Source organism: Diadema antillarum, unplaced genomic scaffold (assembly GCF_040938485.1).
Source record: "Diadema antillarum isolate AM-2024a unplaced genomic scaffold, OU_Dant_1.0 seq00001013_RagTag, whole genome shotgun sequence".
NCBI lineage: Eukaryota > Metazoa > Echinodermata > Echinoidea > Diadematoida > Diadematidae > Diadema > Diadema antillarum.
In genome coordinates, this window is record NW_027271849.1 from 255,701 (window position 1) to 271,209 (window position 15,509).

At 37.1% G+C, this 15,509-nt stretch overlaps 2 protein-coding genes across 2 annotated transcripts in view; one reads left to right on the forward strand and one right to left on the reverse strand.

Annotated features, from left to right (window-relative positions):
* LOC139742670 (retinoblastoma-associated protein-like) overlaps positions 1 to 701 on the forward strand; it is a 37,631-nt gene extending 36,930 nt beyond the window's left edge. Inside the window, exon 24 of the mRNA XM_071653200.1 lies at positions 637 to 701. Coding sequence (XP_071509301.1) covers positions 637 to 701 — 65 coding nt within the window. The remainder of the gene's footprint in view (positions 1 to 636) is intronic.
* An 8,045-nt stretch (positions 702 to 8,746) lies between these two features.
* On the reverse strand, positions 8,747 to 14,739 carry LOC139742671 (sperm axonemal maintenance protein CFAP97D1-like). Its single transcript, XM_071653201.1, has 5 exons — positions 14,647 to 14,739; positions 14,043 to 14,123; positions 13,215 to 13,333; positions 11,471 to 11,693; positions 8,747 to 9,363 (listed from the first exon to the last, which is right to left on the reverse strand). Exons 1-5 carry the CDS (start codon positions 14,737 to 14,739, stop codon positions 9,178 to 9,180), a joined length of 702 nt encoding a protein of 233 aa, XP_071509302.1. The 3' UTR covers positions 8,747 to 9,177.
* Between the last annotated feature and the right edge of the window lie 770 nt (positions 14,740 to 15,509).

The following is a 15,509-nucleotide window of genomic DNA, read 5'->3' on the forward strand; positions in this document are numbered from 1 at the left end:
AGGCCTTGCATTTCGTCGGCAAAAAACCAGAAGGGCTGAATCGTATTTTGGGGGGTTATTTAGTTATTTGTATCATGTTGTAGAGCTCGATCTCCTCCACATTATGGTGTCAGGTTTAGATTATTTAATTTTCAGTAGAATATTAGATATTAGAACCACAAGGGCACTAAACACTACCTTATATTTGGAACAACGCTTTTAAATCTACTCACTTTTGATTAGATGAACTTTCTACATCTTAAAAATTGGGTGCTTTGTTTTTTTATATTTATGCTAACATCTTTAGGCCAGATTTTTTGACAAAACCTTTACCATTGTGTTTGTTGGATTTTACTGTACTTGTGTCCATACAAAGCCAACTTGAACACGGTGTGAAATTGCCCTTTGGGGGAAAAATATCAAGTTTACTCTTATCTGACCAGCAATGCAGAGATCTCGGGTTCGAATCCCGATGGAATCCCATTTTCTTTGCTCATTTTTCCACTAATAGATTTTGAAAGGGAATGATTTGTCTGTTGAATGTTCAGTACATGCCGAATGCAGAGATTCAGAATCTCTCTGGGATGCACAGTACGCTTTAAAAGTCACTATGATAAACACCAGAACGGATCTCTCTCTTTCTTTTCTCGTTATCAGCTTCTGCTCAGTCAGCTGTGAGGACAGCCGAGCCGGACCGTACCGAAGACGATGCCAAAGACTAGACATCACAGGGGGGGTGGTTTCCCCGAGACTCCAATCTCCATGACGATGCCGGGGCGGATCCAGGAATTTCCTTGAAGGGGGGCCTTTACAAAATTAAAGGGGAACACGCGCCCCCACCATTTTTTCTATGTATTTCTTTTATCATTTTTTTTAAATTAAAGGGAGTGCGCACCCGGTGGCCCCCGCCCGGATCTGACGCCACGATGAATTACAGCTCCATCCCATCTCTGATGCCCCCCCCCCCCTTTTCGACACTGGTGCTTTCTGCCTCTCTTCTGCCTCCTACTACAACACACAAAGCTGCATGCCTGATGGCAATCCTTCAGATTTTTTAAGTGTCCCCTTTACACTCTTATAATATAATCCTTTCTAATTTGTTTTCATTCTGAAATGTTTTTGGTTTGCTTGTTGCAACCCTTCAGATTTTTAAGTGTCCCCTTTACACTCTTATAATATCATCCTTTCTCTTTCTTTTTTTTTTTCATTCTAAAATGTTTTTTTTCCCCCTTGCAGCTTCCTGCCCTTCCGGTACCTGCTAAAGTTTGTATTCAAGGGTGTTTGTGTGATGTCTTCATATTGCCTCTCAGTATACAGTCACTGCATGTCTTCCATTTTTGGGGCGGAGGGGGGTCAGATAGATTTGGGCAGAGGGTTGGGCAGTGGCTCCTTCTGGAATTAAAATGCCTCTCTCTAGACACTCATGTATTATCAATGTTCATCAGTGATCTTAGTTCTTCAGAGGTTTTCAAAATTGATGATTGAAAATAACAGAAAATAATGTAAAATTAGATTTAGAAATGTTCATAAGCATGAAGTGCTGTAAGAGCCAGCATATTGGAGTGACAGAACTGATCTTCACCTTTTAAGACCTGCATTATATCTTGATCAGAAATGGATTGCCTAGTTATAGTTCATGAAACAGTACCAGCATGTTTTCAATTAGTTTTGAAATGAATGCATGGGACTGAGCAGCAGTTTGTAGATGGTGTTTTTTTTTTTTTTTTTTTTTTTTTTTGTTATTAGATTTGTATGGTGTATTGATAGACAAATGAAAACTTTTCAATATGACATGTTTGAACGAGAACTATTTGCCATGACTTGTGTTACATTTTAGAGATGACTGCAAGCAAATGATATGCGTAGTGAGCAAGGCAGAAAATTTGCCTATCTGGCATTCTGTACCTGCTTGGAAAGAAGGGCAATGCTCAGTTGATTCAGGCTTATCAAAAGCGTTGTAAAGATTTGTTAATCAGATATATTTAAAAGACAAATTATGTAACATTGCTAAATGATGTTTAATCACTTAACGGGACAGCATTGTATCAATAATTATTGATATTCTTAATTCAGACGCGCGGAAAAATGAAAAGTCCATTTTTTTTTCCTAGGCCTTTTCAACAACTGTTTGTGATTTTAGTAGCCTATCTCGCTTAGGCAGTATTAGTGAATGCATAGACGTGTAAAGGGTTTGAAACAGTACATGTAAATCATAGAGCTGTGTTAGTTTCTGCACATTAGGGGACGTGAGTTGGTGCAGAGGAGTTGTTTTAAAGTCTTGCCTTACAAGTCATAAGGAGGATATTCAGTCATCTGAAATGTATATAACAGACATTCCACCATTTTTTTCGCATTTTTTGCATGCGACAATTTGTAAATAAGTTCCTTTTGTACTGCAAGTGTTTGTATATTTGTGTGGGTGCACACTTGTTTGCATTTGTGTGTGTGTGTGTGTGTGTGTGTGTGTGAATATGTGTTTGTATGTTTGTTCTTTGTTTGTTTGTTTGTTTGTTTGTTTGTTTGTTTGTTTTCAGCCAAAGTATACTGTCCTCTGCTTCCAATGGACATTTTTTTTTGTCTCTTTTTCAGGGCTTGTGTGTTCAAACTTTTTGCAAAGCAACAAAGTGTGTGAAAAATGCATGAAATATATTTCTGTCAAATGTAATTGGTGTATTGTATATCTGTAGTGGGTTGTTACAAGCTTGAAATGCAGCCAGCACAGAAGTGAAACCAAAAAAGCCCCAAAACAAAATTAAGGGAACAAGTGTTTTAGATACTATAAATGCATATGTGTATATTATATACAATGTAGTATGTTGACATTTTTATTCATGATTTGCATTATAAGTGTCTGCAGACTTCTGAAGCAGTAGTGATATCAAGTGGAAACAGATAAAGAAAAATTACCTTTACAAGCAACATTGTGCTGTGCATAGAAGGATTAGAGTGGTGTTAATTTGTCTGATTAGGATGAACACCTTTTGGCATGTTCATGGTACTGTAAAACATTTTATTTTCATGAGGGCTTGATATTATATTAATTTCACATATCACTGTTGGGCTGCAAATTTCAACAACACAAAAAAATATCACCCGACCTTGGTCACATTCAATTTGTGGCATGAAAATATCAACATGCTCATTTCGCATTCTGTGCCTTCCCAACTTGAGTGAAACAATGGCCATGGCTGGCTGGCCAGACACATGCATACTAGTGAGTCCAGTGTTACGCATTCTTCCTCATTGACAATCAAAAAACCTCAGTACCACGTTCATGTACACTGAAGTGGCAGAGTGAAAGGACAGGCTCTAGTGTACATGCTATAGCATCGGTGTCAAATTGCGTCAACAACATCTCAAGAAAATGTATGTGACCTATTCGTGAAAAAAATATCTATGCAAAAATAACAGCATTTACATTATTGAGAGAAGTGGTTAGTGCCCCCATTGAGACATACTTGTCGTGTTTGAATATTTGAATTGCGGCCGTCGTCTTGTGCCTTGTAGAGAAACCCCCTCTCTGGCGCATTAACGAGAATCTAACCGCTTGAGATATGGCAAAAGATCGCTTCTCTTTGATACCGTAGTTCTACATGTAATTTCGTGCAGTGGTCATATCTTCGGAGGACCGCTACTGTAACATAGGAAATTATGTGCGCATTTCGCTCAACCAGAAGCTCGTGCAAAAATAAAAGCATTCAGATATATTTGCATGCCATATGTTCCTGTAATTAATATCCTGCTTTGGCAGAATTAAAAACATGCGAACTTCATCTTACGTGGCCAAACGCGAAAAATTACTCGTGTGAAAAATATCCACTTTTGCAGTAATCGTCTAACCTTGTATCCACAATGACATTGTCAAGATGATATGATTTTCAGAAATACATGCATTGTTCTATCTTTCTCTGTGTGGCTGGTACCCTTCTGATACAGTTTGCACTTTACATTGCTTCCTCCTTGGATTATTTTTAATCGCAACTATAATCGAAAAGGAGTTTGTTCTGAAAAGCTTGATGCTCCAGAAAACGGTGTACCAGTCCTGTTGATATCAGTAGGTCAATACTGCTATTGCTCTCCTGCCCCAAAAAGAAAGAAAAGAAAGAAAGAAGAGTGAAAAAAAAAAGAGAATCCAAAAGGGGGAACCAAAATGCCCCTTCTTGCTTGCTGTGCAGTTATGGTTCACACTCTTCTCAAACTTAAGCTGTCGAGGACGAGTCCCAAGTATACTCAGGCAGGGGTCTATGGGAATTTGTGTTGTAGCAAAATCAGCCCGTCCTCAATGGGTTAAGATTCAGCATTCAGGCTGTTGTGTGTAAATATGAAATGATTTCTGTGTGTGATGATGAAATACTATCCATTCTCAAGGAACAATGTCTAACAGTAAGGAACTGTGATTGGAACATCTATTATATCCGTGAGGTGCTGTTTGACACATAATCAGTATTTTTCGTCTTTTTGTAATTTTGATGTACATACTGCTGTTATAGTGTCTCCGACGGAGGGGTGTGTATTTGCATGTCTTTCTATTTGCTAGTTTCCTGTAAGTCGTGCTACTCCCTTTCTGTTAGAAATATCAATCCGTTAAAGAAATGCAAGATGGCATACCCTATTATGGGTTGTTTTAAAGGCCTCCAAATTTGGGTCTGTCTTTAAGACAAATTCAAAAACAAAGACAAAAGCAGAAAACTTATGGGGGGAAAAAAATGTGAGTACCCCTGTTCATGTTCATTTGTGTGCCTTGTAATGTTGCCAGTTGTATCAAGAGTTTGTTATATCAATTCTCATGTAATGTAAATGGGTTGCCTTTGATGTTAATAACATTCCTTCTAAAATGCTGCAATTTAGCTTTCAATGTATTAAGGCAATATTATTCTTCAATATTACTTCCTCAGTCATCCAGAGCTTTTTCCATGTTGTTTAATTTACACTGTCCCTAAAATGAGCAAAGATGGACACACGATTAAAGGGAATGTTCAAATTTGGTTCTGAGCTATAAAAAAACATTGGGTCATTTCTGAGGGCAGCTTAAGCCATCGTATGAACGCTGGTGGAGTTTCTCAGGCTCCAGCAGCAACTTCGTGAGTGATGGCAAAATCTTCGTGCACCTATCGTGCTTCCTTCATGTGTCCTTTGGGTAAACTTCACGAAGATTCACATCTTTCAGCGCAGTTCAGGTGCTATTGTGTGACTCTTTGTAGATATCGTCCTTGCTTCGGCTGTTGATTGGCTTCCAACGAAGTTCGGGGCCAGCTTTGTACGAAAGTGAAAATTCCGTATTCGGATGGCCATCTTTTGTCAATTTTGGGACAATGTGACCACACCTTAAAAACAAGCATATATCTCCTGGTATGAGTTCTTGTTTTATTTTATTTCATTTCATTTTTTGTTTCTACAGACAAGATGTATTACCAAGGAAGTTGATTACTCATTGATAATCAGTGAAAACATTTCTGTACGAAAATTGGCTCAATTTATTTATAATATTATAATTAATTAATTTTAATTATATTATAATATTACGTGGAAATCACAAATGCATATCACAAACTTGATGGTTACTCCAGGTGGCAAAAAGTACAAAGACAAATTCGGATTGAGAGGACTGAATGATTTAATCACAACCGGGATGAATAGAAGATTTTTAATTGTCAATTTTCTTTATTACTTGACTTGGGTTTTATGCTTGAACTTCAGACTTGGCCACTTGCTCAACAAGGTGTCCTTTTGTCAATCCCATTTTTCAGAGTATTATGATGATGAGATATTTTTTGGATGTTTGAGTATCAAAACTTTTAATATTTCAGTTGTTTTTTATTTCTCATTCAGGAAGACTAGCATGTAATTTTAACGAAATAAAACTATGAAAAGTGAAAGCGCTGATTGAAATGTATATTCTTCTCTTTTTTGACAATTTTTGTACTTTATGCAAGTTTATAAGTGCAGTACTTATTGTTTGATCGCGATATCATCTTAATGATTTCCTTATTTTTGTGGTGTATTGTACTGTAATCACATTTTGAGGAAAGAATAAAAGTGTCTTTTTTATTTTTGTTTTACTTTAATCCATTGTTTGACATGGTTTGGTATGAAAAAAAAAATGACTCAAATTAGATTGCTACTACATGTAAGGTTGGTCAAATTTTACAGTGATTAATTGTCATCTAAGATCATTTCATTACCTACATCTTTCTCTCCATCAATTTAAGAAAATATGTTTTCTGAATAGGAAAAAGGTGTTTTTGTTTTCCTGGAACATGACTTGATATGCTAAGTACCGAATGCATAAGTTTCCATTTTTGTTTTAACTAAAATATGTTTTGGCCTTTAGATAATGTTTTGACAGTGCATCAGTATGTTTTGTGGGTTGTTTGCAATCACGGGTACAAATTCGCATACCAAAAATCACTGTTCAACAATGGGAGATTAAAGAACAAAAACAACACATGTCTTCTTCAGTATTAATATTATTAGCATCAATTTTATTTCATCAGATTTGCCAAGCAGTTACATGGATACACCATAAAATATTCATTACATTATGCAGATTTGTGATACCACACAACTATTTACACATCAACACAATATATTCAAATGTACATGGCTGTATTAAAAGAATGTAATTGGAAAATTCAAAGTCAAGAAAATATCTTGTATGTTGACATTGCACCGTTTAGACACTGAATCTAGAATAAAATAACTACAAAGTAGCACAGTTGCTTACTTAATAGGCTGTATTATAGGCCTACCAATCAACAATCAAAACCTGAAAGGATTCCTCTTGCATAATTCAATTGATAGATAACAAATTGTTAGGAATAATTACTACTTCCTTATCACCTCATGAACAGGTGGTCAACAAAGACATAATGAAATATGAACATAGAAAATATGTCATGATAAAAGCACCTTTTCAGAAGAACCATGCAGTGTACAGCACAAAAACATAGGTGGGACTAAGGATTTTGTCAAAACAGCAAGGTTACCAAGTATTGGGGGATTGAGCTAAAGGCAACAAAATATTTTTAAAGTCATTTACATCAGAATGTAAACATAGAGGGAAGAGCAGTTGCAAACCTGAGGAAATTGCATAAGAATGTCAATCCATTTTGTATGGTATGAGAGCTTTCTGGTCCTAGCTCATAGTCTACAAGGATTTCAAAATCTTGCAGGGAATGCTATACACACGTAATTACACAAGAAAGCTTGTTTTTACAGTTGCTTGGAGTGTCAAGTGTGACAGAATCTGAACAACTGCCTAGAAGCATATCTTATAGTTGGTGTCTGACAATAATTCTTATTCCAGTCTTGGATTTCATATTGCTCTTAAGTGCTCAGATACATACATATCATTGAAACTTTAACATTTCTCCATAGCTGCGTGTCGAAGTTTCAGAATACATGATGAAGAGAAAAATCTTTCCCATTCCCCTGAAATACTTACATGTAAGCTGTCAATGCATTTTTATTTCATTGTTTGTTTAGCATATTCACATGTAATCATTGTAATCACATGGCACAACATCGATTTTCCTTTGTGGCAACAAGTTTAGCAATTCGACACTATTCACACAATGTTGCCAATTTGTTTTAAGATCAAAATCTCTCCTGTAATACGTAAGAGATCCAGCCCAAGAACGAGTTCCCACAACTATGATGTTATATCCTCAACACATGCTTCAGAAGACACTTCCAAAAACAATTTTTGCAAAATATTTCACTGTAGAGGTATTGCATTTAATCCGCTAAGACTATTTTCATATCCAATTCATTTATTCTGGTATTTTCTCCTTTTTTTTTGTTTTCATGCTAAAAATTGCAACAGACATACAATTTAAACATCAAACATAAAAACGTAGCAGCAAGTAAACACATTTACAAGAGCAAGAGTAAGCACTAGGAATCTTTCTGACAATTTATGCGCAGCACATCACTCTGATCTAAGCCATGTGTGGAGCTCTTGACCGGAAAACCCTACAGGTTGACATGAGACTTGTCATCTTGACCTATTAAACACTTCACTCTTAATTTGCATAGAAATTTTCTTAATATTTGTATCTTTTACTTTGCTGGGTAGGCAAATGGAATAACCATCATGTGGTAGCATGAATTGAAATACCAGTAAGTTCATCATGCACCGATTCCAAGTTGCCAACTTAGCCTTATTTCAGAGGTAGAGTCAGAACAATATGTTTCTTAAATGTGCTAGCCATTTGTGTGATCCTGAAATCAAGAAATTGGAAAATTACAGAAAATACTGATCTATTCATACTGTTTCCCAGTCATTATGATACACAATTTTCCAACAGAGCTGAGACTACTGCAAAAAAAAAAAAAAATCTTGTCTCACTATTGAACAGAGTTCCCACTGAGCTATATGAAAAGACACAATTAACTCTTGGGTCAGTGCTCAAAGAACTCATAACCACCAATGACTGCCCCTATTTGCACAGATAGGGTTGGATTATTATCTCACTGGTGTGAAAACCCATGGGATACAGACAGGAGCAAGAAATAAAACTTTCCTTCCTTTAAAATGAATAATAATGAATTAGGTGAAAGATAATTATGACATCTGCGATTATGATAACATGCTATGACAGTTACAAAAATATGCAAATGCAAGGATCCTTTGAAGGGGGGGGGGGGGGAGAACTGCATGGAAAGTTGAAACAAACTACATCAAACTTCTAAGTATGCTCTTGGCATCCATTCCGGCACAGAAAAGAAAGAATCTGGACGGATGATTGAACACTAATCTCTTGGTTTTGAAGTTGTAACTCGAGGAGAACAAAAACAGTGTATATCTGTTTGAATAACTCTTCTAAATGTTACAGAATATGCATTGTAGAATATCTTATCTCTATACATATATTTACTAATATAAAGCCTAGAGCACATGGTATCCTTTTCTTTTCTGTCACTTTGAAATGAATACAAAAGCATACATGGCATTGAAACACTGCACCTTTCTTAACGCTCGTCCATCATCAAGCTGTTGCATACAAATTCGACTCGGCGTACTGCGACAACATCTGTAGAAGTCGCAGCACAATTGTGTAAAAACAAAAAAAGAAGAAACAAAATCGGTCGAATGATACTGCAGCGGTGATTTTCTGACTCCATCTGAGTTTGTCACACAAGGTGTTCCTCAAGGACACCTCAAGGTGAGCTTCTGGCATCTCAAGGTGACCTTGTTCACTCTTGTATAGGCTCCTCCTCTTTCTGCTGAGACTCCTCCTCCTCCCTCTGTTCTCCCGACGCTTCCTCCTTAAGCTCCTCCTCCTTCTCCTCCTCTTCATCTTGTTTCTTCTCTTTCTTCTTGAAATCCTTCTTCCTTGGATTCTCCTCTTCGTCGAGGTTGGACTTCTCCCGTCTCCTTGTCTGAAAGTTAAAACACCAGAGCCATCGAAATACATAAACTAAAGCATATCAACTACACATATAATCATAAACTAATCAAGAGTACATACCAATAAATGAAAAAGATGAGAAATCATACACCATGACATTGTCTAACTCCCCATAAAGGAAATCTTAAAGAGTTTGGTCCATGTTTGTCATGCATTGCATTTCTTTGTTGAAGAAGTTGACACATAATTCGTAAGTTATTCTCTTTTGTGAAGTACTCATGATCAGGTCCATTGCTAGCTCACTGTAAACTGAAATGTGAAACAGCTGAGAATATGTGACCGTGCACCTCAAAACGAACATAAAGTCGCACACACTGATTTTGCGTGAGGACTGAAAATAAGTGAAAGTGGTCAACCTAGCCGAACTTGACTTTTTCATATTTTCTGAAAGAGCGGGTCTTCTTTTACATTATGCTAAAATTTGGTATCATAGAACGGGCAGGAAAGTGTGTTTTTTTAGCAGTTTATCTCGAACATTTTTGGTAGAATAGTGTGATTAGGTGTGTCTTTAGAATCCCTTTTTCATTTCTGAAAAACCTGGTCCACACTCTTCACTTTCAACTCTTATAACTTTTGAAAGGATAGTGCTAATTCTTTAATAGTTGATATTACTTATGGACAGACTGTGTTAATGAGGCATGCTTAATTTCAATTTAATCTGATAATCCCTTCATTGTTGTTACTCTGGTGGTTTATTTCCTGTTTTTTGTCCCATTCATCGCACAGCCAGCACGGTTTGGTAAAGATTAAGCGCTTGAATAGACACTGTACTTCAGAGCCTCTTTTCTCAGTTCACACTTTTCCTGAGTTTGTGCTTTCTTTCCATTATTTAGATAGGTTAGGAGAGTCCATTTGATTTGAGTTATACATCATTTTAAAGCTTAAAGTCTGCTCTTTCAGGATATGGTCTTAACTAAGAATTCATGTCTGGCGACTTTTTGTTTGTTTTGAGGTGCAGTGTCACATATAATGTCTGTGAGGCTTACAATAGCCCCCCTACTTTGCAATGACTGCAACTTGTTAGCATTGCACCAACATAAAACTGTTTAATATATTTATTTTTTTTCTTATTATCAACATCCCCTTCTTCAGTAACAGCTTGGAAAACTCTCGATGTCTTTGAACATTGTGTACATTGAAAAAGCTGAAGAAGCTTTTGTGAAATACAAAAGAGTAAATAGTCAAAGGTTTGAACATTTGGGATTAATTCTCACTATTGAGAATATCACACTTATTCAAAGTATAATAGTTTAAATAGATCACTTTGCCTGACTGACTTTAGCCTTGACCAGATCTGTATAAACTCTGATTTTTGTTCCTCCAGTTGACTTGCAGTGAAAGGCTGTAAAAACTTCAAGTATGCTCCATCGTATCTGTTTACACAGTACAACAGGCAGCACTCTTTACGTTTTATATTTGTGCTGTCTACCTGACCGATGTGCCCGAACTCGACTTTGATGGGTATATGATACAATGACACTATAGGCCTACAATCCTTTCTCTTGGTAGCATGAAATCTGCCCTGAACATAAAACTAATCTCATTCTAGACTTGGAAAAAAAGAAAAAGAAAAACACAAAAATAAAGGGGGAGCCAAACTTTCAGTTTAAGAGAAGAAGGAGGTTAATTGCATCCCCACACTATTGAAGATAATGACCTATTTTTTTCAACCAAATACAGATCATTTCTCACTTGAAAGTCAACAAAGCTAACCAGGAAATGACAAATGTTGAAGTAACAAATTTTCTACACTGTACACAGTTATTAGACTGACGATTTTGTCGCTTAACCCATTCCATACTAAATTCTGAAATCCCCATGGACTTAATATACAGGCCACCAGATTCGGGTTAAGAGAGCATATTGTATTGAGTCATGGATATTTACTCTAATTCAGAAATAAATCTGGCAGAAGAAAAGTTAACAGAGCACTCAATGCTGACTAGCTAGGTCCTGATTTAATTTTTAATAGAGAGGGGGTGGGGGAAGGAGAGAAATAAAAGTAATCTTTTCCATAAATAGACCGCTGCCGGTAATGAGGTAGGAGAGAGAGGTGCACCACCAGAACAAATCCTCACCTCTTTCCTCTCCGCTTTTCTCCTCTCCTTCTCCTCCTGCTCGAGTTGCCACCAGTTCCTGGGGTAGCGGGAGATGTTGTCCATGAACGTCTCGTTCTCCTCCCACTGCCGGTCCCACTCCAGGTGGTTGTACTCCGGCTCCCTCGCGAGAATCCTCTTCAGAATCTCCTGGTTCTCCCTCGTCACTCGCAGCAGCTCACGCTGGCGCTTCTCGCGGTTCAAACTGGGAGACGACAATGAAAGCAAAGAAAAAATATAATCATTTGTGACAAAAAATCATCTAGCAAAATGATTCACGAAAGAAGAAGCAGGATTGGTTGGCAATAACAGTGACAGAGAACTTTGGAAGATTATTGCTGTCAAACATTACAGAGGTTAACTTTTGGAGAGACCAGTTTTCATTTTTATCTTCATTTGTACTACAGGGTGTCTCTCCAATGAAAGATTTTTTTTATTGTAATTATGTATCAGTCCAACTCCTTCTTAAAGCACTTTTTGCTGAAAATATACACCATTCATACGGATGACACTGTATATTACAAAACATAAATAGAAACAAACTAGATATATCGCTACGGCTACTGATATGCCTCCGCCATAATGCATGGTTCTCCTAATAGGTCTATAGTACAATGTCTTGACAATGTGTGATGACAGTTTCACACAATTGGCAAAATATTAAAATGACAGGTTTGATACAAATGTGCTGAATGTTCACTTTCCTAGAACTAGGTTCAATTGGATGAATGATTAAAATGTCAGAGTGCAGGTATTTGGGGAACTGATGATTTTTACTTGACTTTTGACCCTTTTATAAGTTTATGCATTGAGTAATTTTCAAGGTATTAAGAAAAAGTATAATTTCAGTATCAAATGGGAAAATAGCATTATCTAAACCTGGCCTTTGACCTTTGACCTCACAGTTCCAAAGAGAATCACTGTTAGGTTGAACATGCATAAATATGTAAGTTTCATGATGATACCTTGAATTACTTTCGAGATATGGAGGAAAAAGTGCAATTTAGCACTTTCACTTGACCTTTGACCTTTGACCTTTGACCTTTTGGCAAGAAACTTCCCCAAAAATATATATTGGGTAATACATGCCATACATCAAGTTTAAAAAAAAAACAACCTTCAGGCATATTCCATTTAAGGAAAGTAGTGATATTTTGAGGAGTTGACCTTGACCTTTGACCCCTGACCTTTGACCCATGACCCCCAACTTCCCTAGATAATCACTGCCTATCGGTACAAGCATATACACTAAGTTCCATGAAGATACCTTGAACCATTTGTGAGATATGGAGAAAAACATGAAATTTCAAATTTTTTTTTCACAAAATAACCTGTGACCTTCGACCCTGTGACCCTAAAATCCACACAAAGTATTATCCCTCAAGGATATACCCTCATACCAAGTTTGATGTAAAACCACCTCACGGTTCTTGAGATATCAACAAAAACAAAACGGGACGGACGGACGTACGGACGGACGTACGTACGGACGTACGGACGGACGGACGGACGGACGGACGGACGGACGACCCGAAAACATAATGCCTCCGGCCACTTTGTTGCGGAGGCATAAAAAGCAGAATAATCAGAATACAGCTAGTACAGATTGATCACACAAGCATGCACTGAGAAAAAAAGAATCGGGGCTGTTCATGGGTGAGCTTTCCTAATGCTTTATAGGGAAGAAAGATAAGAGAACAAGTTTTGTGAAAATCAGTGACATTACCTCCTGTGGATGTAGTTGTTCCTGTTGTCGACTCGACCTCGAGTCCTCATGATGACGGACATCTTCTCAAGGAGGATCCTGTTGTCGCGCTCAATGACCGCCAGCCTCTCCTCCTCTAGCTGTGCATTGGGAATAACGTCATAAAAGGAAAATGGTTTGAGCATCCTGGCATGACCCACGTTCAAGTTCAAGTATTATATCTTTAAAATCCTACATTTTTTCTGCCTAGTTTTCATAACATACAAAGCTCATAGCATCTTCAATCTTACGTTGAGACAATCAAATGCTGAAATAAAAGTAACACTACAAGGACTTAATTAGTAAGAAATCTGAAACATATTCTGTCAGTGGTCTCTACTAACAGCTTACATGGTAATATCTATCAACATTTTGGATACTTTCCTTGTTCACAGGTCACCAAAAATAAACAGTCAGTCATCCATACATTAGATATATAATTCTTGTTTAAAAGAAAAATTTCCGACTGCATTGTCATGCATATAAATTTGCATTTAAATCACATTCATTAACTGAATTCAAAGAAATTTAGAGTTCCGTGACATACATGTACATGTACTGTATATATATACCAGAAATCACTCTACGATATACCTCTGAGATTTATGGGTTAGATTTAAGGATGCCAAAATAATAAATACAAAACTTGATTACAGTGATATATTAGACAAGCATTCAGTATAATATCTAATGTCAATGTCTGGATTACATAACCACTATGATTCCTTTGCTAATGATATGATGGTTTATCTATGGATCTATCTTATGACAATGTGAGAAAGAATAAAGAGGTGTACACTTGTTTCCTACCTGTAGCTTCTTGAGCTTGAGATGAAGGTGGACGTACGTTGTAGGTGGTTTGGTGTCAACCATTGATTTAGCTTCTTTCACCTGAAAGGCAACAATCAATAATATGCAATTATATTTCACTGGAAGAGCATAACATATAATAACAAATATATAGTCAAATACATAGTATTAAAGTTGCATTCTATTTTACTGATATACATTTATCATAGTGATCCAGTTTGATAAGGGCATATAGGGAATATAACAGTGGTATATACATTGTATCTCAATTGAGCTAAAATATAATTTAGATGCATATATTTTTCTGAGTTGCATACCAGTAAATTTGGAATCGAGATCACTATGTTCAAAAACATACATGGTAAATAGTTTCACTAATTTCTTTAACTGCCTGTCACGAAATGCATATACTTGCATAATATGTCATTGTATATATCAGTGACATACATGTACTAGCTGCTACAGAAATATACCACATGGGACATAACCTTTGGGACATCAAGAACGGCAATTATATGCACACATATGGCATGTTATAATATCATGATGATATAACCAAATATGGGGAAAACAAAGTGATATTCGTACAAAACTTGCACCTTACCTTTTGCCTGTGCTCGTCGTAGTATTTCTGGTCCCATCTTTGCTGTAGGAGACGATTATGACACGGCAAGATCGACTGATATGACTTATGCATGGTGACTAAATGAAAAACACTTGTTGATGTGCCACGGGAAGATTATAATATACAGCGCTTGGCTTGAACGTCGATGATTTAAACCGTAGTTACGAGCCCCAGTTCCACTGGAAACTGGCAGTAGAACTTCTGCTTTGAATTATGACCCAAAACAGTCAAAACTGTTGGTGAAAATCTTCTACTTTTATGTCTTCTTCTGCCGGTGCATAGGATTACCGCAACTGCACTGTCCCGTACTGAAAGTGTGTGGCGATCGCGATGTGTGTAGGGAATGGGGCAATGGGGCAATAACAAAATAACACACGCGCTATGCAGGGGTCGCTAGGCGATCGTATAATATGGCACAGCGCACGCGCATTTCGCCAATTCGCCCCGGCCGCGACGGCAGAGCCCTCGCGAGTTCCCTGTGACGTAGTCATAGCAACCGGGAGTAGCGTGTTACTCATGCCGGGTCGATTCGCTGGGCCTATTCAATCCCCATTGACAAGTTAGTGGGACACTAGTTAAAAGAACCCCTTGTCACGTTACATGGTCATTTGTACACTTCGTTTGAAGTACGAGAGAAATCTCTGGAATCATTCTGTGGCCTGCAAAGTAATATTGATTGGAGTTAGAATTAAAGGGATGGTATAGTTTTGGTTGAGATGGGAATTAAGAACAGCTTTTAACTTTTTGCAAGATAATTAGAAGCTATTCATGAAATGCGAAAGAACAAACAATTCTGAGGGAAATTCTAGTATATTTGATGAAAATCGAGTTTGAAATGGTTG

Bases quoted from the DNA above. Each gene is read 5' to 3' on its own strand.
- LOC139742671 (XM_071653201.1), bottom strand. From the start codon at position 14,739: ATGCATAAGTCATATCAGTCGATCTTGCCGTGTCATAATCGTCTCCTA. The intron at 14,124-14,646 runs GTAAGGTGCAAG...GTTGCCTTTCAG, and splicing joins ACGACGAGCACAGGCAAAAG to GTGAAAGAAGCTAAATCAAT. The intron at 13,334-14,042 runs GTAGGAAACAAG...CCCAATGCACAG, and splicing joins TCAAGCTCAAGAAGCTACAG to CTAGAGGAGGAGAGGCTGGC.